General features: G+C 50.7%; 4 protein-coding genes, 3 non-coding genes and 1 pseudogene across 8 annotated transcripts; 4 read left to right on the top strand and 4 right to left on the bottom strand.

Moving 5' to 3' along the window:
* Nucleotides 1-575: 575 nt before the first annotated feature.
* Nucleotides 576-712, bottom strand: LOC111815812. The gene has a single exon (XR_002820446.1). It is a non-coding gene; the product is annotated as a small nucleolar RNA SNORA64/SNORA10 family (small nucleolar RNA).
* Nucleotides 713-1,141: 429 nt separating this feature from the next.
* Nucleotides 1,142-2,236, bottom strand: Rps2 (ribosomal protein S2). Its single transcript, XM_023711590.1, has 4 exons — nucleotides 2,057-2,236; nucleotides 1,887-1,976; nucleotides 1,605-1,712; nucleotides 1,142-1,348 (listed from the first exon to the last, which is right to left on the bottom strand). Exons 1-4 carry the CDS (start codon nucleotides 2,231-2,233, stop codon nucleotides 1,157-1,159), a joined length of 567 nt encoding a protein of 188 aa, XP_023567358.1. The 5' UTR covers nucleotides 2,234-2,236; the 3' UTR covers nucleotides 1,142-1,156.
* On the bottom strand, nucleotides 1,412-1,544 carry LOC111815813. Its single transcript, XR_002820447.1, has one exon. It is a non-coding gene; the product is annotated as a small nucleolar RNA SNORA64/SNORA10 family (small nucleolar RNA).
* Nucleotides 2,237-2,537: 301 nt separating the features above from the next.
* Rnf151 (ring finger protein 151) lies at nucleotides 2,538-7,137 on the top strand. The gene is made up of 6 exons (XM_023711415.1): nucleotides 2,538-2,630; nucleotides 2,878-3,093; nucleotides 4,121-4,296; nucleotides 4,642-4,787; nucleotides 5,061-5,157; nucleotides 6,691-7,137. Exons 3-6 carry the CDS (start codon nucleotides 4,294-4,296, stop codon nucleotides 7,135-7,137), a joined length of 693 nt encoding a protein of 230 aa, XP_023567183.1. The 5' UTR covers nucleotides 2,538-2,630; nucleotides 2,878-3,093; nucleotides 4,121-4,293.
* LOC111815825 lies at nucleotides 2,686-2,811 on the top strand. The gene has a single exon (XR_002820459.1). It is a non-coding gene; the product is annotated as a small nucleolar RNA ACA64 (small nucleolar RNA).
* Nucleotides 7,138-11,121: 3,984 nt separating the features above from the next.
* Tbl3 (transducin beta like 3) lies at nucleotides 11,122-18,036 on the top strand. Its single transcript, XM_004627881.3, has 22 exons — nucleotides 11,122-11,236; nucleotides 12,697-12,748; nucleotides 12,841-12,936; nucleotides 13,529-13,576; nucleotides 13,675-13,816; nucleotides 13,906-13,990; nucleotides 14,069-14,239; nucleotides 14,341-14,416; nucleotides 14,498-14,591; nucleotides 14,677-14,858; nucleotides 14,948-15,089; nucleotides 15,386-15,444; nucleotides 15,546-15,649; nucleotides 16,127-16,274; nucleotides 16,359-16,589; nucleotides 16,667-16,737; nucleotides 16,826-16,982; nucleotides 17,056-17,114; nucleotides 17,300-17,403; nucleotides 17,493-17,564; nucleotides 17,667-17,825; nucleotides 17,902-18,036. The coding sequence occupies exons 1-22, from the start codon at nucleotides 11,196-11,198 to the stop codon at nucleotides 18,009-18,011; spliced, it is 2,403 nt and encodes an 800-aa protein (XP_004627938.1). The 5' UTR covers nucleotides 11,122-11,195; the 3' UTR covers nucleotides 18,012-18,036.
* An 11-nt stretch (nucleotides 18,037-18,047) lies between these two features.
* Noxo1 (NADPH oxidase organizer 1) lies at nucleotides 18,048-20,595 on the bottom strand. Of its 2 annotated transcripts, XM_004628109.2 has the most exons (8): nucleotides 20,138-20,594; nucleotides 19,976-20,056; nucleotides 19,746-19,821; nucleotides 19,479-19,653; nucleotides 19,175-19,362; nucleotides 18,981-19,082; nucleotides 18,667-18,784; nucleotides 18,048-18,582 (listed from the first exon to the last, which is right to left on the bottom strand). In XM_004628109.2, the coding sequence occupies exons 1-8, from the start codon at nucleotides 20,201-20,203 to the stop codon at nucleotides 18,366-18,368; spliced, it is 1,023 nt and encodes a 340-aa protein (XP_004628166.1). In that variant the 5' UTR covers nucleotides 20,204-20,594; the 3' UTR covers nucleotides 18,048-18,365. The 2 variants fall into 2 exon arrangements, with proteins under 2 accessions (XP_004628166.1, XP_023567411.1); XM_023711643.1 differs by having other exon boundaries at nucleotides 18,048-18,784; nucleotides 20,138-20,595.
* Nucleotides 20,452-20,907, top strand: LOC101563603 (annotated as a pseudogene).
* Nucleotides 20,908-24,035: the final 3,128 nt, after the last annotated feature.

Below are 24,035 nucleotides of genomic sequence, written 5' to 3'. Positions count from 1 at the left end.
GAAAGGCTGCCAAGGAGGCTGCAGCCTGAAGCCTAACCTGAGCACCCCTTGACTAACCCTTGTTACATTGCTGAAATAAAGTGGTTTGCCTTGCCTGTTTTGTGTCACTTTCCAATTCACCATATCACCTCTGTCCACATTAAGCTATTACTAAATGTATGACACACACACATACAAAAGATACAGACGTAATTCATTTTATTTTTGCATAAAAACTCTATGTTGTAGCTACTGCTGGAGCTTGAGTCCTCTGGACAGAGACTCTGGTGTGGGTTTTCACAAGATGGTCAGTGAATTCCTAAAAGGAGAGAAATTTCATGGTAGCACACAACCCCTAGGCTTTCATAACCCGCCCTCCCAAAAAAACCCTAGCCTTGTGACAAGGCAAGCCAATGTTAGGTCAACAGCTACAATACCTGATAGGGAGACTTGGTGAACACAGTCTCTTTCCAGAGGTCAGGGGTCAGATAGCTGTAGGTCTTGGAGATGGCATCAAAGGTGGCCTTAGCTGGGTAATAGAAACAAGAAATGAGGGTGGGTGGCCTGGTTTGAGCTTCCCACCTCCAAAACAGAAGCTGTGTTGCACTCCTAAGAACAGAGAGGCCACTTTAGGGCAGATCTGTCGTGCATTAGGAGGGCCTTCCTCTCTCTCTCCCATAAAATACGCCACCACACACACTAGGCTTGTGTGATCCAGCGGAGCTGAGAGAAACCACTCACTGTCAATCCCTTGAGTGGGCCACCTACCAAAGTTGCCCAAAGTAGCAGTGCAGCCCCTAGCAGAGGTGTAGCAGTCATCAATACCAGCCATCATCAGCAGCTTCTTGGGCACAGGGGCTGAGACAATGCCAGTGCCTCTGGGGGCAGGGATCAGACGCACCAACACAGAGCCACAGCGGCCTGTCACCTAAGTTGAAAAATCAGTAGTAAGGGGCTGGTGAGATGGCTGTGGTCTAAAGCACCTACTTAGAACAAGCTTAGCAAAGCACAGGGACCAAGGGTTCAATCCCCCAGCACCACATGGCAGCCAGCCCCGCCCCCTGGTAGGCTGAGCTGGCACCACACACACACACACACACACACACACACACACACAAAGAAATAAAATAAATCTGTAGTAAGAGCCAAAGCATGTCTACTGCAAACCCATCATCATTCACCCCCAAGGATCTACCTTGCAAGGAACAGTGTGGGGCTTGCCGATCTTGTTTCCCCAGTAGCCTCTCCTGACAGGGACAATGGAGAGCTTGGCCAGGATAATGGCCCCACGAATGGCAGTGGCTACTTCCTTGGAACACTTTACACCCAGGCCAACATGACCATTGTAGTCCCCAATGGCGACAAATGCCTGTGAAGAGACTGTGAGGTAGCTAGTGGTTCTCCACAGGATAGGAGCCCACCACCATCTAACATCTGTAGTGCCCCTCAAAGAAAGAATGGCCACCATGAGGCCAGTTCAAGGTCCTTTTGAAGAGCTCTTTTCTTTCTCTCTCCTGTACGAAAGTCACACCACAACTAGTGTAACTGTGCAGAGTGGAGAGAGTCAGTCACCCACCCCCGTTTGATTCAAGCAACCCAGACAAAACATAAAATGGTCCCAATACCTTGAACCTGGTCCGCTGGCCAGCACGAGTTTGCTTCTGCACAGGCATGATCTTCAGAACTTCATCCTTGAGAGATGTGCCCAGGAAAAAGTCAATAATCTCGGACTCCTGCAACAAATGAGTTTTTTGGCAAAAACATTAAAAACTTTTAACATGAAGACAACTCGGGAACCGCGGTGGTGAAACCAATCTTCCTAACAAGATAGACAATCTCTCACAACTCTCAACCCCCCCACCCACCCGATCCCCGTCCAAATGACGCTCCCAGGAGACAGGCAATACCTTGATGGGTAAGGAAAAAAGGTAGATTTCCTCCAGGGATTTGATCTTCATGTCTTTGACCAGACGGCCCAGCTTGGTGACCGGAATCCACTGTAAAGATACGTCAATCAACAGGACCGCTTCTGGGGCGCCCAAAGCCCAGGATCAACTCCGCCCCGGGACACACCTACCTCTTTGTCCTCGGCCTTACCGCCGCGAGCCCCGCGGCCTCGGCCCCGGCCCCTGCCTCTGCCGCGCCCGCGACCTCGAAGGCCACTGCCAAAGCCTCCGCGGAAGCCGCCGCGGCCTCCCATGCCTGGGCCCCCGGGGCCTCCGGCCCCTCCCGCTGCACCGGCGTCATCCGCCATTTGCTGTAAAAAGCCACATTAACAGTCAACAGGGGTTGAGACTTTGCAGCCGCCCCGGACACCCTAATGACCCTAGCCCAGTCCCGCAGGCCCAAGCCTAGCCCGATGTTCGCGGATTCCCCCACCGCAGACACTGGGCCGCCATTACACAAAAAACCACTCACGTGTTTCCCAGAAAAAGAAGACTGAGCGCCTCCGACAAGAAAGTTTTATAGCCCACAAAATGCCGCGAGATTTCGTTTGCCCCGCCCCAAGCACCTATTGGCGTCTGTGATTAGTCCTGCGTGCACCGCCTCAGGCCTCGATTTGCGCATGCTCAGAGGGGTATAATTACCCACGCTTGCCTTACAGGATTCTTTCGTTTTTCTTGGAAGCTGCCTGATTGCATATTTAATGGGTAAGTTCGACCAGAGGAACTGTCGCACATACTTTCTAATATCTTGGATTCCGGCGTTTGTTGAAAATCACCCTCTGCTTTGACCATAGTCGCGGGTGAGATTCGGCGCCCAGAACGTCCAGGGGCCTCAGCTCACTGCCCACTGCCCGTGTGGGAGGGTGAAACCCAGGCCCCGACACCCCCAGCAGCTGCGCGCGCCTGGCCTCTGCCTTAGACCCACCGCTGACCCCCGTCTGTCTTTCCACAGGACTCCGGGTTGTCCCCAGGCCGACGACGCTGGGACCGCGTGGCAGGAGAGCTCCACTGTTTGCATTTTTCAAATAAAACTCAATTTTGCGCGTAGGACTGGTCTTGGAGCTTTCCCCTACATGTCTAACTGAAAGATGATTTCGTCCCGTTATGGTTGGACAAACCCTAGTGGAATGTCCTTGAGACCACAAAGGTCAGCTAGTCTGAAAACCAGGTCTATCTGTGCACTTCTACACCTATAGGTGAGGCGCTCAGGGCTAAACTGATGGAGGCCGGGCTATCAAACCACAAATGATGGGGAAGTATAGAGTTTGCAACTTAGGAGTTTTCAGTAAGTGCCTGTTCCTGTTAATCTTGAAAGGGTTGGCACTCTTTAGGCTTAAGATAGTTTGCATTCCAGTGTTACTGAACCACAGGAGCATGTATTGCTCAGCTGTTCTGCACAGGTCTGCCCAAGTGGTCAGCCTGCCATGGGTGGGAAAGAGGCTACAAGTTGTACCAAGATTTAGTCCTCTCCCGTGGAGCCACCCGACCCCCTAGTAAGCCATGTTAGTAAAAACCCGTGGTTCAATGTCTGGCACCTCTAAACTCTTGTAGGTCTACTTACCCCAGCAGTACTATCAAAGGCAGCAGTTCCTGTGGTTGTGCTGACCTTGGTTCCCTGTGTCAAGTAAGATCCTGAGGAGCAAGTGAGACAATGATAACTATTTCAGGCTAGGTGCAACCTGGTCAAGAGCAAGAAAGTCACCACAAAGGAAGAGAGTCTTTTATGCAGTCTAATGTAAGAATGGGAGGGGCATCAGGGGTCATTAGTAGGTTTGGTGCTTGTTTGGACAAAGGGAAATACAGGACAGTGTTTTTAAAAAAAAAAAAAAACAGTTAAAAGGGGCTGGGGAGATGGCTCAGTGGAATAAGCGCTTCCCTGGCAAGCACAAGGGCCTGAGTTCAATCCCTGGTTACGCCAAAAAAAAAAAAAAAATACAGGACGGTGTTATTCTGCTGATTTACAATGTGACATTCTGTAGATTGATAGGGTTTCCTATAAGCCTGAGAACCATCCTGATAAAAAATTTATTTTAGTCTCAGGCTTCTTGCTTGAGCAGAGTGGTGGATTCTTCAGCTTGAGAGCAGCCTAATTGTGAGGACCTAGCTAACACCCTGATCAGTGCTGATGGAAAATCAGCTGTCAGGCACAATCAAGGCAAGCAGAGGTTCATGGACCAGTCCTCATATTCACAGAGGGCAACAAGGGCTAGCTAGGTGATACAGGGTCCCTACGAGCCATGGGCCACAACTGTGATTTGGCCTGAGCTGTCACAGTGGACAATGCTACTGTGATGTCAGCCTACGCCTGCTATGAAATGGAGGTGCCTGAACCCTGGGTGTCAGTGGAGCTGCCATCCAGACGCAGATCATGGTAAGCCTGGGACCCATCTACTTCCAATTCTGAGATAATAAGCCCAAATCTGGACAGATGCTTGGCAGTCCAGGGATGGAACGCACTACTATTAAGAAAGGATGAACTGGTTTACAGTCCCTGTTTGAAGGGACTTTTGGGAGGCTTTAACTGGGTTTTTCTCTACCCCACAATTATTGTTGGTAGCCTTGGGAATTGATTCCCACAACTGGTCCCTCCAACTAGTGCTGACACCCACATGGGACTCTTCCCACCCAAAGGTTACCAAGGTCTTTTCCTGAACATGTGAATGGGTAGCTCTGAGCCTGATCTCAGTAAGGCCTAATCTTGACCTGGTCTTTGCAGAGTGGTGGGTATGATCTCAACCTCTTTGCCAGCCCTCCTGACTGCAAGTTCCTGTGCTCCGTCTGCCATGGGGTACTCAAGAGGCCGACGAGGTTGTCATGCAGCCATATCTTCTGCAAAAAGTGCATCCTTAAGTGGCTAGCCAGGTGCCACAGGGTACCCAGGGAGCTGGGAGGGTTGGGGAGGCCTTTGATGTGGCTCAAAATGGGAAAGTGTGGCAAAACAAACATTGAGCCCCAGTTGCCCCTGGCATGTGTTCCCTGGCTCCAGCCCTGGAACTGAAGGCTGTAGTACCCCCTCGTGCCTTCAGCTGAAGAGACCACCTGGGTCATCCAGTGAAGGTGGAGCTGACCTAGCAGCCATGTCGCCTCTGTCCCCTTGTCTCCCCAACACTCAACTCCACTCCTGCCTCATTCCAGACAAAACACCTGTCCATGCTGTAGGAAGGAGGTGCAAAGGAAAAACATGGTCTATGTGAATAAACTTCGGAGAACCATTGGCCATCTAGAAGTCAAGGTAGTGCAGCGGGCCCACTCACTACCTTCGTGGGGGTGGGGCAGAGCCAGGAGAAGGGGAGAAGTATCCAGGGAGGCCAGACTGGTGATGCACTATGCACACCGGAAGGCTAAGTTGTGATTGCTATAAGTTCAAAGCCCACCTAGGCTACAAATTTGGATTCTACCTTAAAGAAAAACAGTAAAGCCCTCATAGGTCAGTAGGCCTGGCTAAGTTTGAATTGTAGCTATATCACTTCTTTCCCCTGCAATTTAGGACAAGTTACTTGACCCTTTTGATATGCTAGTATTTAGCCATAAGTGGGGATTATAGAGGATTTTTTTTAGAGGATAAAATGCCTGGTGTGCTCGCCATTACTCTTCAGTCCCCTAAGTTTGCACATGGTGAAACTAAGACCTTTTGCTTCTGCTTTGTTTTTTGGGTACTGGGGATCAAAGGGCCTTCTGCTTGCCAGACAGGTGCTTATGCCACTGAGCTATCTCCCTGGCCCATTTTTTTTGTTTTGTTTTGTTTTGTTTTGTTTTGTTTTGTTTTAGCGGACCTGGAGATTGAACTCGGGCCCTTGTGCTTGCCTGGCAAGCACTTGTACCGAGCAATCTCCCCAGCCCTGTTTTGTTTTTAAGACAGAATCTCACTGTGTAAAAAGCCTGACCTCAAACTGGCAATCCTGCCTCAGCCTTCTCTGAGCACTAGGATTACAGGTGTACACCACCACACCTGGCTGGAAACTAAGATTTGGAAAAACAATTCAGCCAGGCAAGGTCCTGAGTTTAATTCCCAGTACAAAAAAAAAAAAAAAAAAAAAAAAAGGCTGGCTATGCCAGAGAGACAATGGGAAAAGTGCCTGCCTGGCAAACACAAGGTCCTAAGTTCAACCCCAGGTACAAAAACAAAGACTATTTAATAAAGTAAATCCCAAATGGGAGACTACTGCAGGGACATTTAGACTATCTTGTACAATGTTGTAAGCTCACCTCACCTGAGGGATACTTGCTTTTGGGCCAGATGACTAGCTCAGTGGCATAAAGCCTGCCTGGCAAGCATGAGGTCCTGAGTTTGATCCCCAGTACCAAAAAACAAAACAAAATAAAACAAAAAAATATGTGGTGACATATCTATAATCCCAGTACTCAGAAACAGAGGCAGGTGGCTCTCAACACAAGTTTGAGGCCAGTCTGAACTACGTAGCCAGACTCTGTCTCAAAAAACAAACCAAAAAACTTCCCTGTTCTTCAAGACTCAGGCTTATACCTTCCTCTGGAACATCTAAGATCTCCTTGCCTTCCAACCATTTCCCAGGGGCTGGGGAGATAGCTCAGTAGAATAAGTGCAAGGTGCTGAGTTCAATCCTGGTACCGTAAAAAAAAAAAAAAAAAAAAAAAAAGCATTTCCTAACTGTTTGCTCTGGAGTTAGAAAATCTCAGGCAGTTTCCAGTTCACTGGTTCTTGGTTCAGTAGATGAGATTTCATGGGATGCCCAGCTGGCAGTTCCCTACCTGGTTTGGCTCACATGCAGCTCTCTTTCACCTCCAGTGCAAGAATGCTGAAGCTGGCTGCTTGGTAACATGCCCCCTGGCCCACAGCAAGAGGCACCAAGACTCATGCCCATTTGAGCTGGTGGCCTGCCCCAATGAAGGCTGCTATGCCCGGGTGTTTCGCAGTGCCCTGGCTGAGCATCAACAGCGCTGCCAGCAGGGTGGCCAGCAGCATTGCCCCCTGGGCTGTGGGGCCACCTTGGGCATGGCAGAGCTTGCTCATTATAACTGCTACCTCAAGCTGCGGAACGCCTGGAGTGAGCAACAGAAGCGCAGCCAGACAATGCTACAGGGACTACTGCAGCGAGTACGCAAAGTGCACCGTGCCTCCAGACTCCTACGCAGGCAGCTGGCCCAGCTCAGCCACCTCCTGGGAGATGATGCAGCATGCCCAGAAGGCAGTGCTGGGGCGCAGAGCCAAGGTGCCTTGGAAATAGAAGGGTAAATAAATGTGGAGTCCAGACCTGACCATTCTTCTGCCCTGTGGACCTTCCCAGACCACCTTACTCCTTTCCCACAAAAACATCACAAGGCACTTTTTTTTTTTTTTTTTTAAAGACAGGATCTTGCTACAAATAGCTCCTGCTGATTAAAGCACCTGCAAGAAGGCCCAGGGGCTGGGGTTCCATCCCTGCCCCCAGGGCTCACTGAGGGCAATTGAGACCAGGTGTGGTGGCCCACACCAGTAATCCCAGCTCTTGGGAGGCCCTATGCGGATCACTACAAGTCCGAACTAGTAGTGAGAACCTGAACACCCTGTAGAACCTTCCCTAAAATATTAAATAAATAAATAAGTAAAATTTGGGCTTGGGAGATGGCTCAGTAGAATGAGTGCTTGCCTTGTAAGTGCAAGGTCCTGAGTTCAATTCCTGGTTCCGCAAAAAGAAAAAAAGACAGGATCTTACTATGTAACTCAGGTTGGCCTTGAACTAGTGGTGATCCTCCTGCCTCAACCTCCAGAGGGCTGGGATTCTACACGTGCCACCACGCCTAGCTACCCCAGGGCTTTGACCTTTTTCCCTTGTGATTTTGTTTTGTTTCATTTTTAATGTATTTAGTACAGGGTCTTACTACACAGGTGAGACCTGTAGTGATTCTCCCGTTTTCAGCCTCCCAAGCGCTGGGATTACAGGCATGCGCCACCACACCCAGTCTCAATTGCCCATCTCAACATGCACCAGACACGGCCAGCAGGGCACACCAGGGATCAAACTCCTCCGCTGCACTGTGCCTAAGCAGGCACTTTAGTTCCCCTGAGCTATCTGGCCAACCTTCCCTTGTGTCTCCAAGACCTGTCTTCCTCTTCCACTTCCCTCTAGGTCTTGGTGAAGCAGGAAACTTCAAGGAATCCTTGATAGAACCAACAAGACACAGAGTTTTAGGAACAACGAGCAGTTTATTCTGCTGGTATCTACAGAACACTCAAATCCTCCTGAAAATGGAGAACAAAGCCCTGTTTCCACTTTTATATTATTTCTTTCCTACAAGGCAATTTTTCTTCCTTTTTTTTTTTTTTTTGGTGGAACTGGGAATTGAACTCAGACCTTTGCACTTGCCAGGCAAGCGCTTATTCTACTGAGCCATCTCCCCGGCCCTTAAGGCAATTTTTCACTGGGGATCAGCACAAAATGAAGTTTACAGAAGCAAAGCCATGATGGGGGATGGCAAGCAGTGATCAAGAGCAGTGCTGTGCCCCACTGACATTACTTCATAGCTGCACACAGGGTCATAATCATCAGGGAGCTTAGCTGTACAGTTAACCCTTAGTTGCCCAGCTTCATCCCAAAAGGCGGTTTCCTCTGGTTATTCCCCCTCCTGGAAAGTTCTTCCTCTCTGCTTTCCTCTTTTCCCTCAAATGTCTTTCCTTGTACATGTTTTCCTTGTCTCCTCTCCCAGTCTCCTTCCTACCCATCTGTTTTACCCGCATTATAGTAAATGGTACTAAAAGTTCAAATTAATTTTACTTTACAGAGTAAAAGCTGCTCTTGCAGTGGCTTACAATGATCCCATCTTCTTTTGCCTCTCTTTAGAGTCCCTCTAGGGGACTGTAGCCACTGGTCTGTTTTCTGTTTTATCTCACTATGTAGTTGGCCTCAAACTCAAGGTGGTCCTCCTGTGTCAGCTCCCTGAGTACTGGGATTACACGTGTGCTCCACCACACCTATCTGAGGTACTCATCTTCTAAATCCAAAAGCCTTGGGGCAGTGGAGATAGCTCAGTAGAATAAGCACTTGCAAAGGTCTGAGTACAATCCCTGGTTCTGCAAAAAAAAAAAAAGCCTGATTTTTCACCTCCCTGTTCTTTTTTTGGTGGAACCGGGGATTGAACTCAGGCCAGGGAAGCACTTATTCTACTGAGCTATCTCCCTGACCCCTTTCCTCCCTGTTCTGCCATAGTCCCGACACCACTTTTTTCCCATTCATGCTACCCTGCCCTTTTGTTTCTGCTGGCATGAATTTGTACTTCCAGAGGATACTTCATATTAATTTTAACTTTAATACATATAGCTGCCTTTTCTTCTATGATGGGGTGTTTTTTGTTGTTGTTGTTGTTTTGTTTGTTTGTTTGTTTGTTTTTGCGGAATCGGGGATTGAACTCGGGCCCTTCCGCTTCCCAGGGAAGCACTTATTCTACTGAGCCATCTCCCCGGCCCCCCATGGGGTGTATTCTTTCTTTGTTGAAAGTCCATTAAAAATTGGACTCTACTTCAACAACCCATCACACTGCATCAGCATAATTGCCAGATAAACCATAGGGCTCCATGCTTCACTATAGTTGCTTAGGTGTCACTCTCAGTTCAGCCTACTCCACCACCCCATTTATTTAGTTGTTTTTTGTTTTTTGTTTTTTTTTTTCTTTTCCTTATTTTTCTTTCTTGGTGGAACCGGGGATTGAACTCAGGATCTTGTGCTTGCCAGGCAAACACTTGTTCGACTGAGCTATCTCCCCGGCTCTCACTTTTATTTTTATTTATTTAGTTTTTGGCTGGCTCCGCCTGCCCGGAGGGCAGCTTGGCATAGCATGTGGTGCTGGGATTGAACCATGGTCCCCTATGCCTGCCTAAGCTTGCCTAAGCAGGTACTTTATTTATTTGTGTGTGTGTGTGTGTGTGGCCAGCTCAGCCCACCAGGGGGCGGGGCTGGCTGGCATGTGGTGCCAGGACCGAACAGCGGTCCTTGTGCTTTGTTAAGCTTGCTCTAAGTAGGTGCTTTAGACCACTGAGCCATCTCACCAGCCCCAAGATAACGGGGCTTTTTTTTTTTTTTTTTTTTTCTGGAACCAGGGATTGAACTCAGGCCCTTGCACTTGCCAGGGAAGCGCTTATTCCACTGAGCCATCTCTCTGGCCCCTAAGCAGGTACTTTAGACCGCTGAGCTATCTCTCTGGTCCCTGTACTCACTTTTGTAGCCCCCAGTCTGGCCTCAAACTTGCAGAGATCCTCCTGGCTCAATCTCCTGAGTGCTGGGATTACAGGTATGTGCCACCGTGCCTGGAGTCAGCAGGCTCAGCATGCCCAGGGGCGGAGGCTGGCAGTCCCTATGCTTGCTGAAGCAGGCACTCAGTCTGCTGAGCTATCTCGCCTGTCCCACCACCCCCAGTTAAAACTGCACCTCTTGTATGGTCCTGTATATCTGTAATCCCAGTGCTCTAGGAGGCTGAGGCAAAAGAATTATAGGTTCAATCCACCCTCCAAAACCACAGAACTGTCAAGCCTGATGGCCACTTGCCTGTAATTCTAGCACTCGAGGCTCTGGCAGAGGAAGATCGGCATGAGCTGAAGGCTAACCTGCACTACATAGGGAGACCCTATCTCACAAAACAAACAAAAAGCCCCACAAAGGATATGTCAGTGCAAAAGTCCTGAGCTCCACCTTCAAATCTAAGTGAAAAAAAATGTAAACTCCATCTCTGCCTCATCTCTTGGGGAGCTATTTCCACAGCCCTAGTCATTTAATGTGGTATTCCTTGCCTCCTCTGCCCACCTTTCCTTCTGCCCAGTGGAAAATGAGCTATAGGACAGCAGGAATTTATTTCCTGAAGTCTTCCAAGCAAGTAAGCAACGTTCTTTGCGCAGAAGATATTTGAATGACTGAAACTACCTGATTTATTTTCTCTCCCTCTTTCTTTTTTTTTTTTTTTTTTTTTTGGTCTTTTTGCGGTCGGTACCGGGAATCAAACGCGGGACCTTGTGCATGCCAGTCACTGAGCTGTCTCCCCGGCCCTCTATGCAGTTCACGATGGCTTTGAGCTCACGTTCTAGCCCGGGCTGGTCTCCCACCATTCCACCACATCCTACCCTCTAGGTAGGAAACGACTGGACCTGACTCGTTCTGGGACCTAGCAGCCACCTCCCACAACAAAGGTGGCGCCTGCGGCGCAGTGCTGATGACGTAACTGCTTGGTCTAAAGTCATCTCCCCGCGCCGGGAGCTTGGAGTGGCACGCCGCGTTCCGTCACGCGGCGGTGGTGTAGGATCCAGAGGACACAGAGCTTGGCAGTAATATGGCTCAAAGCGCGACCGGAGTGAGCCGCTTTAAAGCCAAGTAAGGCTGGGGCTGGGGCGGCCAGCGGGGGAGGGGCACGGGTTCACTGCTGAGGTAACAAAGGTGCCCGTGGTGCGCGCGGAGCCAGGCCGACGGTCAACTGGGGACCCTTTTGGGTCTGGGAGAGCACCTGGGCCGCAGGGTTTTGGGAGACGCCGTGGGGATAGGAAGCTGGAGAGTGGCCACCGACCCAGGGGTTGCTGTCTGGGTGCGCGGTAGGCCAGGTGCACCAGGTGTCGTTTACTTGCCAGAAGAGGAGGCTATTTTAGTTTCACGACGTGGGAATGAGATATCCAGGGGAAGCGCGAGCGGAGCACAAGTCGGGGTTGGGCCAGAATGGTGGCAGGAGACGAAGACCTGCCCGTGAGCAAGCTGCCTGAGGAGGTCTCACCTGTTAGCCCACTTCTCGGAGAGCAGGGTCAGGGAGTGGATGGGTCCGCGGGGAGACCGTGAGTCTCGTGATTATTCAGTCCCTTAACCTCTGCTGAATGACTACAGCTGGGAATAAACTCGGGCCTGGTCCCGTAACTGAATGATTTAGTTTCTTGGGAATAATCATTTTCATCAGCAGCTGTGTGCCTTGGATTGTGACAAACACTAGCAAAGAGAGACTTGGTGATGACAGTACCCCTGTTGGAGAGTTGTCTGGCATGCAGTGTAGCAGGCAGGCTTTCTGAGGAGTAGAGTTGGCCCAGCTCTAAAATCTGAAGAGGGCCAGAACATACACATGGCCAGGGCAGGAGCAAGGGGCTGCTGTGTGAGCTCAGAAAGCAAAGAAAGATGAACAGAGACCCTTCTGGGCAAAGTCTCAGATATGTGTTAGTGGAGGGGAGGCTTTTAAGCAAGCTTGTGAGATAGTTGCTTACCAGGTAACTTGCGGCAGGGTTGAGAGAGTAGAATAGTGTGCTTGGTGAAGAGTCTGGAGTGGCCATCTGAAGGAGATTGCAGTGGCCCAAACCAGGGGGAGAGGGAAGGAGCATGAGTGAGGTCACAGAAATGATAGCTGCTTGGGGAGCAGCATCAGGTGAAGCTAGGATTAGTAGGATCTAGGCTGGGGAGGAGTGGGGCTGGTCCCCAGGGGAGAGCTAAGGAGGATGGTGCCCTAGATTTAGTTACCACAGGATAGACTCTCACAGCCAGCAGGGGCCCCCAAGGCCTTTTGGTCTGAAGACTGCTATTGGGCTGCTTTTCTCCATTCGGGCCTACCACATAACTGCTGCAAGACCCTATGGGGGGGGGAACACCATGAAGATCACCCACCAGCCTAGGGTGTCATCCTTCTTGTAACATGAGAGAACTGTAGTGCCACCTTCCCATAAAGTTTGTTACTTGATCCTCCGGATTGTTTGCTGCTGCCCTAGAACCCTGCAAGGGCTTATTGGGTTCACAAGCATTCACCCCAGGACTAGGAAGTAATGGGTAAGACAGTGAGTGATCACTTACTTTTGTTCTCTTCTCAGCTATGCTGTGGAGCGCAAAATCGAGCCTTTCTACAAGGGCGGGAAAGCACAGGTACCCTCCTTGAAGATGACCAGGGTGGAAGGGAAGGAAAAGTTTGCGTAGGGCTGCCTAGTATTGCCTTATCTGAGACTTTGCATTCTTAGCTCGACCAGACAGGCCGACACCTCTTCTGCGTCTGTGGTACCAGAGTCAATGTTCTAGATGTGGCCTCTGGGACTGTACTACAGAGCCTAGAGCAGGTGAGAATAGGGTGGGCAAGTATGAGGGGGCTAATAGAAAGGGTAGCTAGTTGGTTTGTGGAGGTAGCGGTCTAAGCATCTGCCTGGCAAGTGCAAGGACCTGGGTTCAATCCTCAGTACCACATGCTATGCTGGCCACCAAAACTGGGCATGGTGGCGCATGCCTGTGAGCCCAGCATTGGGGAGGCTAAGACAAGAGGATCACTATGAGCCCAAAGAGGCTGGGGAGATGGCTCAGTGGAATAAGCACTTCCCTGGCAAGCACAAGGGCCTGAGTTCAATCCCCGGTTCTGCCCCCCAAAAAATAAAAAAAAAATAAATAAATTTAAAACAAAGGGAGGGACTGGAGAGATGGCTCAGTGGTCTAAAGCACCTACTTGGAACAAGCTTGGCAAAGCAGGGACCGTGGTTCTAATCCCCCAGCACCACATGCCAGCCAGCCCTGCCCCCTGGTGGGCTGAGCTGGCCACACACACACAATAAATAAATGTAAAATAAATAAATAAAAATATGCTTTAAAAAAAATAAAAATAAAAATAAAACAAAGGGAAAGGGCAATTAGTTGTCCTGGCACTCTGTTCCTTTTCATTAGGAGGACCAAGAAGACATCACTGCCTTTGACCTCAGTCCTGATGATGAGGTATGTGGAGCAGGGGCAGAAGGTGAGCCCTGGTAGTTCTCTCCCACATTTAGACATGATGATACTTCACCTCTAGGCTGAATTACACCTTCCATCAGGTGCTGGTGACAGCCAGTCGAGCACTGCTGTTGGCTCAGTGGGCTTGGCGAGAAGGTAGTATTACCCGTCTGTGGAAAGCAATACACACAGCCCCTGTGGCTACCATGGCCTTCGATCCCACGTCCACACTGCTAGCCACAGGTAGGGCACCAGCTGGGCAGGAGGGCTGCAAGGGATAAGGCAGGGGCTTTGGACATATCCACTCCCTCACCTCAAGCATGTTCTTGCAGGGGGCTGTGACGGGGCTGTGCGTGTCTGGGATGTTGTCCGGCACTACGGAACACACTACTTCCGGGGATCATCTGGTGTCGTGCAGTGAGTGGAAGCAGCAGAGGGTGGGTAGCAGAGGTACTATTGGATGGCACAACTCATGCATTCCCTTCCTACCTGCAGTTTGGTGGCCTTCCACCCGGACCCCACTCGCCTGCTGCTCTTCTCCTCAGCTGCAGATGCTGCTATTCGCATGTGGTCACTGCAGGACCGCTCATGCCTGGCCATGCTGACTGCCCACTATAGTGCTGTCACATCCCTGGCCTTCAGTGCTGACGGCCACAGTATGCTGAGGTGGGAGACAGGAAGGGGCATGCAGGCCTTGGGAGGCAGAAAAAAAATTCACTAGGTGACAAGGCTGAGACTCTAAAACTGAGGTGGTTGTTTCTCTCCAGCTCTGGCCGTGACAAGATCTGCATTGTCTGGGACCTTCAGAGCCACGAGGCCACTAAGACTGTGCCTGTGTTTGAGGTACAAGTGACTTTAGAATAGGGCCAGTGAGGCAGGCTAGGGGTGGAGTTGGGAATATCTACAGCCTCTGAACTCCCGCAGAGTGTGGAGACTGCTGTGCTGCTACCTGAGGAGCCAGCTCCTGCACTGGGTGTGAAGAACTCAAGCCTGCATTTCCTGACAGCTGGTGACCAAGGTGTGTGGGCCTGGCCACGAGCAGGCTACAGGATCGGGGGTAGACCTGTGGGTCTGTGAGTCCCAGCAACCCTGTCCCCACACAGGCATACTACGTGTGTGGGAAGCAGCTTCTGGGCAGTGTGTGTATACCCAGCCACAGCTGCCAGGCCCAGGGCGAGAGCTGACCCACTGCTCCCTGGTCCACGCTGCTAACCTGCTCCTCAGTGTCACTGCCGACCACAACCTGATGCTCTATGAAGCATGCTCCCTACAGCTGCAGAAACAGGTAATCACATGCCCCTGCACAACCTAAGCAGAAGGGACCTACCCTCTACTCATAAAGGAACTAGCTCATGGCCTTCTTGACCCTCCCAGTTTGCAGGCTATAGTGAGGAAATTTTGGATGTCCGGTTCCTTGGGCCCAAGGACTCCCACATTGTTGTGGCTTCCAACAGCCCCTGCCTGAAAGTTTTTGAGCTACAAACATCAGCTTGCCAGGTCCTCCATGGCCATACAGGCAAGTAGAGCCCACTGATACCCCTGCAACCCCATTCTGGGTTTGATTGTTGCCTATCCCCTGTCTCCTTACTATACTTGATCTCTGACTACTCCTATCTTTTTCTTTTTTTTTTTTTTTTCTTTTTTCTTTTTCTTTTCTTTTTTTTTTTTTTTTTTATGGCCAGCTCAGCCCACCCTGGAGGTGGGGCTGGCGCTGCATATAGGGCCAGGGATTGAACTGCAGTCCCTGCACTTACCTAAGCAGGTGCTTTAGATCGCTGAGCTATTTAACTGGTCCTCCCTTCTCTTTTATAGACATTGTCCTGGCCCTGGATGTGTTTCGGAAGGGGTGGCTCTTTGCCAGCTGTGCCAAGGTCAGTCTCCTAAACAGTGTGAAGGTATCAGCCCTCCAGGAGAGAAAATGAAGGCAAAAGGACCACAATCCAACTTCTGTCCCAACTCCTCTTGTCTCTAGGATCAGAGCATTCGCATCTGGAGAATGAACAAGGCTGGCCAGGTGTCCTGTGTCGCTCAGGGTTCTGGACACACACACAGTGTGGGCACTGTCTGCTGCTCCAGGTAGTGGGACCACAGCTAGATTCAGAATTGTAGAGAAGTTGGAGACCTAAACTTCCCATTGGGGTTCCAGCTCACAGCGGAGGGTAGGGAAGAGATTTCAGCTTTGGCCTTTTTCCTTTGAGGCTCTAGCCCAGGGATGTAGAACAGAAAATGAGTCCAGGTACCATGAGCGGATTCTTTGGAAGTAGCCTTAGGTGGACAAAGGGTGGAGGGTATCATAGTGAAGAGGATGGCATTGAACGAGGCCCACTGGGAAATAGCATCTCATACTAGGGCTTGGATCCCCTGGTGGTACCAAGTTGTTGGGTTGGGGATACTGAAAGTAGGTGGACATTCAGAGGACCAGAGCCAATTTACATTCTTGGACAGTCCTACTGGTCTGGATCATGGTCCGTGAAGCCATTCCTATGATATATTGGTATATCATATACAAGTACTATCTGGACCTCGGCAGTATTCTTTCTTATTGTGGTACAGGCTGAAGGAATCCTTTCTGGTGACAGGCAGCCAGGACTGCACTGTGAAATTGTGGCCCCTCCCTGAAGGCATGCTGTCCAAGAGCATGGCCCCAGACAGCGACCCCATCCTTCTACAGGCCCAGGCCACCCAGCGCTGTCATGACAAGGTGACCATATATAGCTACTGGGGTGGGGGTGGCCAAGCCCTTGATGGGGTGGTGGCCTGAGTTACCACCTTTTCCCATCACCAGGACATCAACAGTGTGGCTATTGCTCCCAATGACAAGCTGTTGGCCACAGGCTCACAGGACCGCACTGCCAAACTCTGGGCCCTGCCACAGTGTCAGCTGGTGGGAATTTTTTCAGGCCACCGACGTGGCCTTTGGTGTGTTCAGTTTTCACCCATGGATCAAGTGCTGGCCACAGCCTCAGCTGATGGCACCATCAAGCTCTGGTCACTGCAGGATTTAAGCTGCCTCAAGGTAAGCAGCATCCCTTCTGATCCAGGCCTTCCTTGTAACAGTTCACCAGGTGACATCTCATGTCCTTACCCCCACAGACATTTGAGGGGCATGATGCTTCTGTGCTGAAGGTGGCCTTTGTGAGCCGTGGCACACAATTACTGTCTAGGTGAGTGAGCTAGGGGCTGGGTGGGGATGAGGTGGGATGAGGTGCGAAATAGGCCCTTCCCAGTGAGATCCCCTTATCCCAAACCCAGTGGCTCAGATGGGCTCTTGAAGCTTTGGACCATCAAGAACAACGAGTGTGTACGGACACTGGACGCCCATGAGGACAAAGTCTGGGGATTACACTGCAACCAGATAGATGACCATGCCCTCACTGGTGCCAGCGACTCCCGAGTCATTCTCTGGAAGGTTGTGGACCCTGAGGAGAGGGGTGGGCAGGGCAAGAAATAGGGATACCTATCTAACCCCATTGTAATCCCAGGATGTGACTGAGGCAGAACAAGCAGAGGAGCAGGCCAAGCAAGAGGAGCAGGTAGTCAAGTAAGCACAGGCTCTGCAGTAGCACCCCCGTGCACTAAGGAGTGTCTGTAAACCCCTGCTTTATGCCACAGGGACGCAGACTGAGGGTTGGGCTCACACCAGTGGGTGCTAAGTGCAGGCCTCCTGACTAGCTTCAGCCCCAGTCAGAGTCCAAATGGCCCCTATCCTTCTTTTCCCACTGCCAGGCAGCAAGAACTGGACAACCTGCTCCATGAAAAGCGATACCTGCGGGCACTGGGCCTGGCCATCTCCCTGGATCGCCCACACACAGTGCTGACAGTTATTCAGGGTCAGTGCTTGCCATGGGTAGGTTAGAGCTGGGGAAGGCTTGGGACCATTGAGCCCCTTCCTAGGTCTCAGACTTGCCTCCTCCCATAGCCATTCGGAGGGACCCAGAGGCCTGTGAGAAGCTAGAAGGCACTGTTCTCCGACTGCGGCGAGACCAGAAAGGTCCTGGGCATGTGGGCAAGAGCAAGTCCACAGGGGTGGCCTGGTGGGCAGAGAGAGATCAGAAAACTTGGCAGGCAGGGTGACTGTCCCTGTTGCCCACAGAGGCCCTGTTGCGTTTCTGTGTCATGTGGAACACCAACTCACGGCATTGCCATGAAGCACAGGCAGTGCTGAACGTGCTGCTACAACATGAGGCCCCTGAGGAGCTGCTGGCCTATGAGGGTGTACGGGCTGCACTTGAGGCCCTGCTGCCCTACACTGGTATGTAGGCACAGCCTGGGTAGAGAAGCACCCTGGTGGGCACATGCATTATCTGACCTCCCTTTGTCTTCTCCAGAGCGGCATTTTCAGAGACTCAGCCGGACACTGCAAGCAGCCACATTCTTGGACTTCCTGTGGCACAACATGAAGCTGTCCCCTCTTCCTGCTGCCCCCCCTGCTGTGTGAGACACATAAAGTGATACTTTTCCTATCAAGAGTGGATCTGGGCTATCTTCCCCCAGGTCCCCAGACACAGCCCTCACCAACCAGGGTGCACCTTGGCACCTGATGGTCTCAATGTGGCAGACCACCCCAACCTAGCTGTGGTTCCAAAGACTGCCCTCAGTACTACAAGACCAAGTGGAGTTTTCCAGAAATTTTATTCAAAAGAAGTAGGAAGTCCCCCCCCCCCAATCCATTCGTTTCCCAGCCCTGGTGAATGATGCAGCTATTCGCCATCCAAGGGATCTGGATCCTGGGCATTTGCTTGGCGTGGGGTCCAGTACACAGCCAACTTTTCTGCAGACTGAGCTCACACCCTCAAGGAGGGTTCTGAGGCCCTGAGTTCTGCGCCAGTGCCCTTCGTGTGATGGTGCAGCAACGACGCTGGATGGTACTCAGTGGAGGGTGGGCAGGGACAGGAGGTGGGCTGGTAGCTTTGTTCTCCCTGCTAACAATCGCTGGCACACTCAAGAATGCACCCAACCCTTCAGGTTGTAGCAGCACCGAGGGCAGCAGACCGGCCTGATCACCATACCTGAAAAGTATGGGCTTGATCAGAGATGGCCCCTTCCCTACTCCTACACCACAGACTGGGTCTGCCAAAATCCCACTCATGTACCTGCATAGCCACCATCCTCGATCTGAAGTTTCCAGGACCTGCACACGTGCCCCTGCTGGTACTGACAGTTCATCAGCGCAGATGCCTTTGTAGGCTCGGGAAGCACAGAACTGGGACCCTGAGAGGGTGTTTGTAGGTCATGGTGGTATCACAAGAAGCCAGGGGCTCCAACCTTTTCCAAGCTAGCTTCCCCTGATACCCAGAATCACTGTAGCCCACTTGGCTTCACTGCAGCTGTGAGCATCAAGCATGTGCCATTATCTCCCTCTATTTGGGGTCCACCCTCAGGCCTGGAGTGGAGGCTATAGTCATACCGCTGCATTCCTGCATCAGGCCCACCTCTGGGGCCATCTCATCCAGATAGGGAGCTGGAAACCAGGCCTTCTGCTGGTCTTCATTCTCCACTAGCCACCAACCTATGTATGAAGCAAGGGAGGGCTTTGGGTTCTGAAACCAGTCCCAATCTGGGGGACAGAAGGGCAGTTCTTCATATCCCTGTCAGCCCTACCTGAGGGGTGTCTCAGCAGCACATTCAGGCTTTCTTGCGCCTCTGCGTGGAAGGACCTGCCTTGTATGTCCTGGGTGTCGAAAGGCTGCACGCAGCAGAGGCTCTGAACTTCCAGACTCTGGATATCAAGGCTGTCCACAGAGCGGGGTGAGAGCTTCTCTGGCTCCGGGGCAGGGAGAATCACCACGCTGAGGAGGATAGCCCGTGCAAGCAAGTGGGTGGGGAGGGTGAGAATGGTCCCACCATCCCCATGAACTGGCCCAGATGCCTCTGTGCTGGGACAATGGACTGATAAGGTCGGTACCTGTTGGGAGGCAGTGCGGATTCCAAGTCCCGGGCTTGTGGCTCAAAGAAGCCTATAAGCACCGGGCTCCTCAACACTCGGCCCACAGCTAGCAGCGCCTGCGCATAGGTCTCCAGAAGCCGCAGGCGCGCCAGGCCGCGACCTGTGCGCCCTCCGCGAGAAAGCAGTGGTGCATCTGCGGACGCAACAAAAGCATATTATGGGAGCCCACAATCACTGCCCCAAGTTTTGCCTTCCCCGCACTTTCTGGGGCCCTGGCAGCCTGACCTGAAAGCTTAGGGAGAAGGCGGTCAGATCTCCGCAGCAGGCCTGCCTCCACTGGAAAGGTCTCTTTGAGGGTTTTCTGATGGAGAGAGTAGAATATTGGTGTCTGAGAATCCATTGTACACCCAGGGAGAATGGAGGTCAGAGGGGCTGGAAGGCCTCATAGGTGGAAAGGGAGGCCCTCCGGCCAGAGTTACCGACTAGCCCATTTATGTGGCCCCAGGATCGCTTGCCTGGATCTGCCTGAACTCCTTCCAGCTTCTGCGCACAAAGGTGTCACTGCCATCCGACCAGTGCACAGAGAAGGCAAATGTCTGCATGAGAAAAAGTTGGGCATCCCTGGAGAGACTGCACAGGACATCCCCTTGGGGCCAGCAGACTCCATCCCACCGTACCTGAAGACGCTCCATCTGTACCAGGGCTGCCGCTCCGACTGACACCGGGTACCTGGAACTTGCCATCGCTGCAGCCTCCGTTGTTTGTGATTCTGGAGTGTCGAGGAGTGGCAGAAGTTCGTCACCTCCCTGTCCTCAAGGGGGCTCTGAGCAACTACCCGGAAGACTACTGCCTGAATGGAATTCCCCGCCCAAGTCCCAGTCTGGGTCACCACGCCCCCTGGTCCTTCAGAGTTTCCTGGGAGTCTCCTGAGCCCAAAATCTAGGGTATTCAGTCACAGGAATACCAGGCTTTAGGGGGAGTCTAAGGAGATATGGAAGGAGGGATGAGCTGCCGGACCTGGAAGTGTGTAAGGCAGTCTTGAATCTAGAAAGGCTCTAGAGAAGAGTAGGTTTTTCTTTCCCGAGGCGGCGTGGTGGTGGAGTGAGCTGCGGGGCAGGAGCCCTGGTAGGACAGGCATTTCTGAAGTTTCTCCCGCTGTTTGACCGCGTGTTGGTTGAAAGGAGCGCAGCTGAAACTGTTCCCAAAGGAGGCATTATGCTTCCAGAAAAAATCTCAAGGCAAAGTGCTGCAGGCAACTGTAGTAGCTGTGGGGTCCTGCTCTAAGGGAAAGAGTGGAGAGATCCAACAAGTTAGTGTGAAAGTTGGAGATAAAGTTCTTCTTCCAGAATATGGAGGCACCAAAGTAGTTCTAACTAAAGTAGTTCTAGATGGCAAGGATTTTTTCTTGTTTAAAGATGGTGATATTCTTGGAAAATACATAGAGTGAAGTGAATCACTGTTTTTTTGTTTTTCAGAACCAGGGATTGAACTCAGGCCCTTGCTCTTGCCAGGGAAGTGCTTATTCTATTGAGCCATCTCCCCGGCATAAATCATTGTTGAAGTGGCGTCACACAATGCTGCCCATTCCACTGAGGTTCTGCGTCTTTCATCATGTACATAATTTCCATGTCTCATAATAAACTGATGATATCTAAACTACACACACACACACACACACACACAATAATAATAATAATAATAATAATAATAATAATAATAAAAGGGCTCTAGAGGGGCTGGGGCTGCCATCTGGGACCTTCCATCCAGAGTGTGACCTTGGGAAGAGGAAGAAGGAAGCCTCTTCAAAGCACTATTGCACCCCTTCTCTCAGGACCCCCTCCCCCTCCTGGTGCAGCCTCCTTCGAGGACTCGCCCAATGTATATCTCCCTATTTCTCCCTCCACCTCTCCCTGACACTCTTTCCCTCTCTCCATCTCTACCCCACTCCCTGTCATTTTTTAGGCCCAGCATATCTCTCAGTTCTGTGGGTCTCCATCTTTTCCTCATCTGGAACCAATGACTCAGTACTCAGTTCTCAGTGCAACTGTTTTCTCTGGTTTTATTCTAATATGGGACAGTCTCTTAATGTCCGAAAATCAAAGAAGATGAAATCTCTGTTAAACATATTTTGAGGTTTGTTTTGTTTTTTAACTATACTAAGGATTGACCCCTCTGCTCACACATGCAAGGCAAATGCTCTACCACTGAGCACTTACCCAGCTGCATTTCAATTTTGAGACAGTAAATTGCGCAGACCACAGCAATTTGCATCCTTTTGCCTCAGCCTCCCAAGTAGTTGGGACTATTAAGTGTGTGCCACCTTGCTTGCCCACAAACTTTTGAGTTTTTTTCCAGCTGAATTGGGGAAGGACTGAAGTTCACAGGATCTTTCCCCATGATCCCTTGGACTGGTGAGACTTGGGGCTTGAATAACAGGGTCTATCTTTTGACCACTAGCACTTGGAGTTTGAAGAGGTAGTCACTAGGACTATTTTGAGAACCCATGGTTTATCACAACTTACTGCGTAACCTTAGTCAGACCAGACCCCCTGCCCTATTACTGGGGTGGAGGAAGTCCTATAATCCCTGGGCAGAGGGCTCATCTAAGTGCCCCACCTCTCTGGGTTACTTCCTTATAATGAAGATTTCCAGAGCTCCAACCAACACTGGTGCACAGTGATGCTTCCTGGTGCTGAAGTCACCACTTTCAGGGTGCGGCAATCCTGTCTATGGCATATAGTGGTAGAGCATTCAGTGGTAGAGCATTTGCCTTGCACATGTGAGTATAGGGTTAGAAAAAAATTTTTTAAAAATCCTCAAAGTAATCCCAAGTCTTTCTTTTTCTTTTGGGCAGAACCAGGGATTGAACTCAAGCCCTTGCACTTGCCAGGCAAGCACTTATTCTACTGAGCCATCTCCCCAGCCCTCAAAGTAATTATCTAACACAAATATATTCTTCTTTGACTTGAGGTCATTAAGACATCCTCCTAGTCAGGTGTAATGGAGCACACTGTAATCCCAACACTTGGGAGGCTGGACAGGAGGATTACTGCAAGTTTGAGGCTAGTCTGGGCTACATAGTGAAGAAAAAGGACTTGAAGAGTCATTGGTTCCACATAACAAAGGCATGGAGCCCCACAGAATCAGAAACAGAGCTGTTGGCCCTAAAGGATGGCTGAGAGAATTCCCCTAATCCACACCCTCTGGAGTGGAAAGCTTGTGGGGCACCACTCCAGGAAAATGTCTTACTCTCAATAAAGGGCCTTTGTGTGTCTTACTAGCCGCTTTCTCTGAAGTCATGAAACCTTCCATTTTCTTGGCCCAGGCAGTGAACACCTGTTGACACAGGTGAATGCCAGGGCACCTGCAGCCCAACTGTCACCTTCCCCTCCCAACTTCAGCTGAGGTCCATGGCAGGACAGACCTGTCCCCTATGTAGGGATCTAGTTTGATAAGACTACAATTATTGACCTCACCCTCATCTAGCCTACCAGGAAATACTGGCACAAACAAACCCTAGAGGATAAATGACATCATGACGACAGTCAGCCAAAGGTTTTCTGCCAGGCAGTAACACCCAGAATGTCTCAGAACTGACACTTCACATAGTTTTTTAGACAGTCCAGGTACCTTCTAATTGACCTCTGGTGACCTTTGTGTAGTTTATCATATAAATCTCTTTGTTTTGCTTCAGTGTGGCAATCCTGTCTGCTGTACCCAAGACATGTTTTGGTCTGTAGATATTGCATTTTGGGCAATCTTGGAACTGTCTGTTTCTTCCATCTCTCAGCACCTTCTGTCTTTAGCTAGGACTTCTTTTCTTTTTTTTTTTTTTAAGGCAAGGAAATGGTGGGCCAGAGATATAGTTCAGTGGTCCAAGTACCTGCCTGGAAAGCACAAGGACCTGGGTTTAATCCCTGGTACCATATGCTGTGATGGCCCCACTCTGGGTGCACTGAATACCCACTGAAACCGGGCATAGTGGCCCATGCCTGTAATCCCAGCGCTGGGGAGGCTACAACAGAAAGATCACTGAGTCTGGTCTGTGTAGAGAGACCTGGTACTGATACAGAGAGAAAAACTGATCTCAGGTGGGTGACCTCCAAATGACACAGGGAAGCTCCAAGTGACATAGGGAAAAATGATCTCCTGACCTGACCTGACCTGTATGAGTTTGTGTTCTCTAAAACCAAAGAATGAATTTTAGGAACAGAGGTTATGAGCAGAATATATTTATTGAGGGAAAGAAAGCTCCTGTCCAAGAAAGGGACAGGAGGGGGGCCCCCGAGCAGGTTCCCAGGAAGCTGTCTCTTCCAGGGACATTTATAGAGGAAAACTATGCGGTGAGGTGGGTCTAAGGTAGAGGAGAAGACATGGGAACTCATTTAGTTGGGCATGAGGTGGGACAAAACTATGTTCAACCAATGAGATTATAAACACCATTGCTCAGGTAAAATTGATTAAATCCAGTATCAAATGGGAAAGCGAGTCATGTAGCAAGGGGGCATGAATACTGGACAGGGTCTCTTCCTGTTGGGGGTTGGGCTAGTGACTCATTTGGGCTCTTTCAAGGTA

The sequence above is a fragment of the Octodon degus genome, unplaced genomic scaffold (genome assembly GCF_000260255.1).
Source record: "Octodon degus isolate 3935 unplaced genomic scaffold, OctDeg1.0 scaffold00021, whole genome shotgun sequence".
Lineage (NCBI taxonomy): Eukaryota > Metazoa > Chordata > Mammalia > Rodentia > Octodontidae > Octodon > Octodon degus.
Note: the sequence above shows the minus strand (reverse complement) of the source record. Positions and strands in the feature narration are given on the sequence as shown.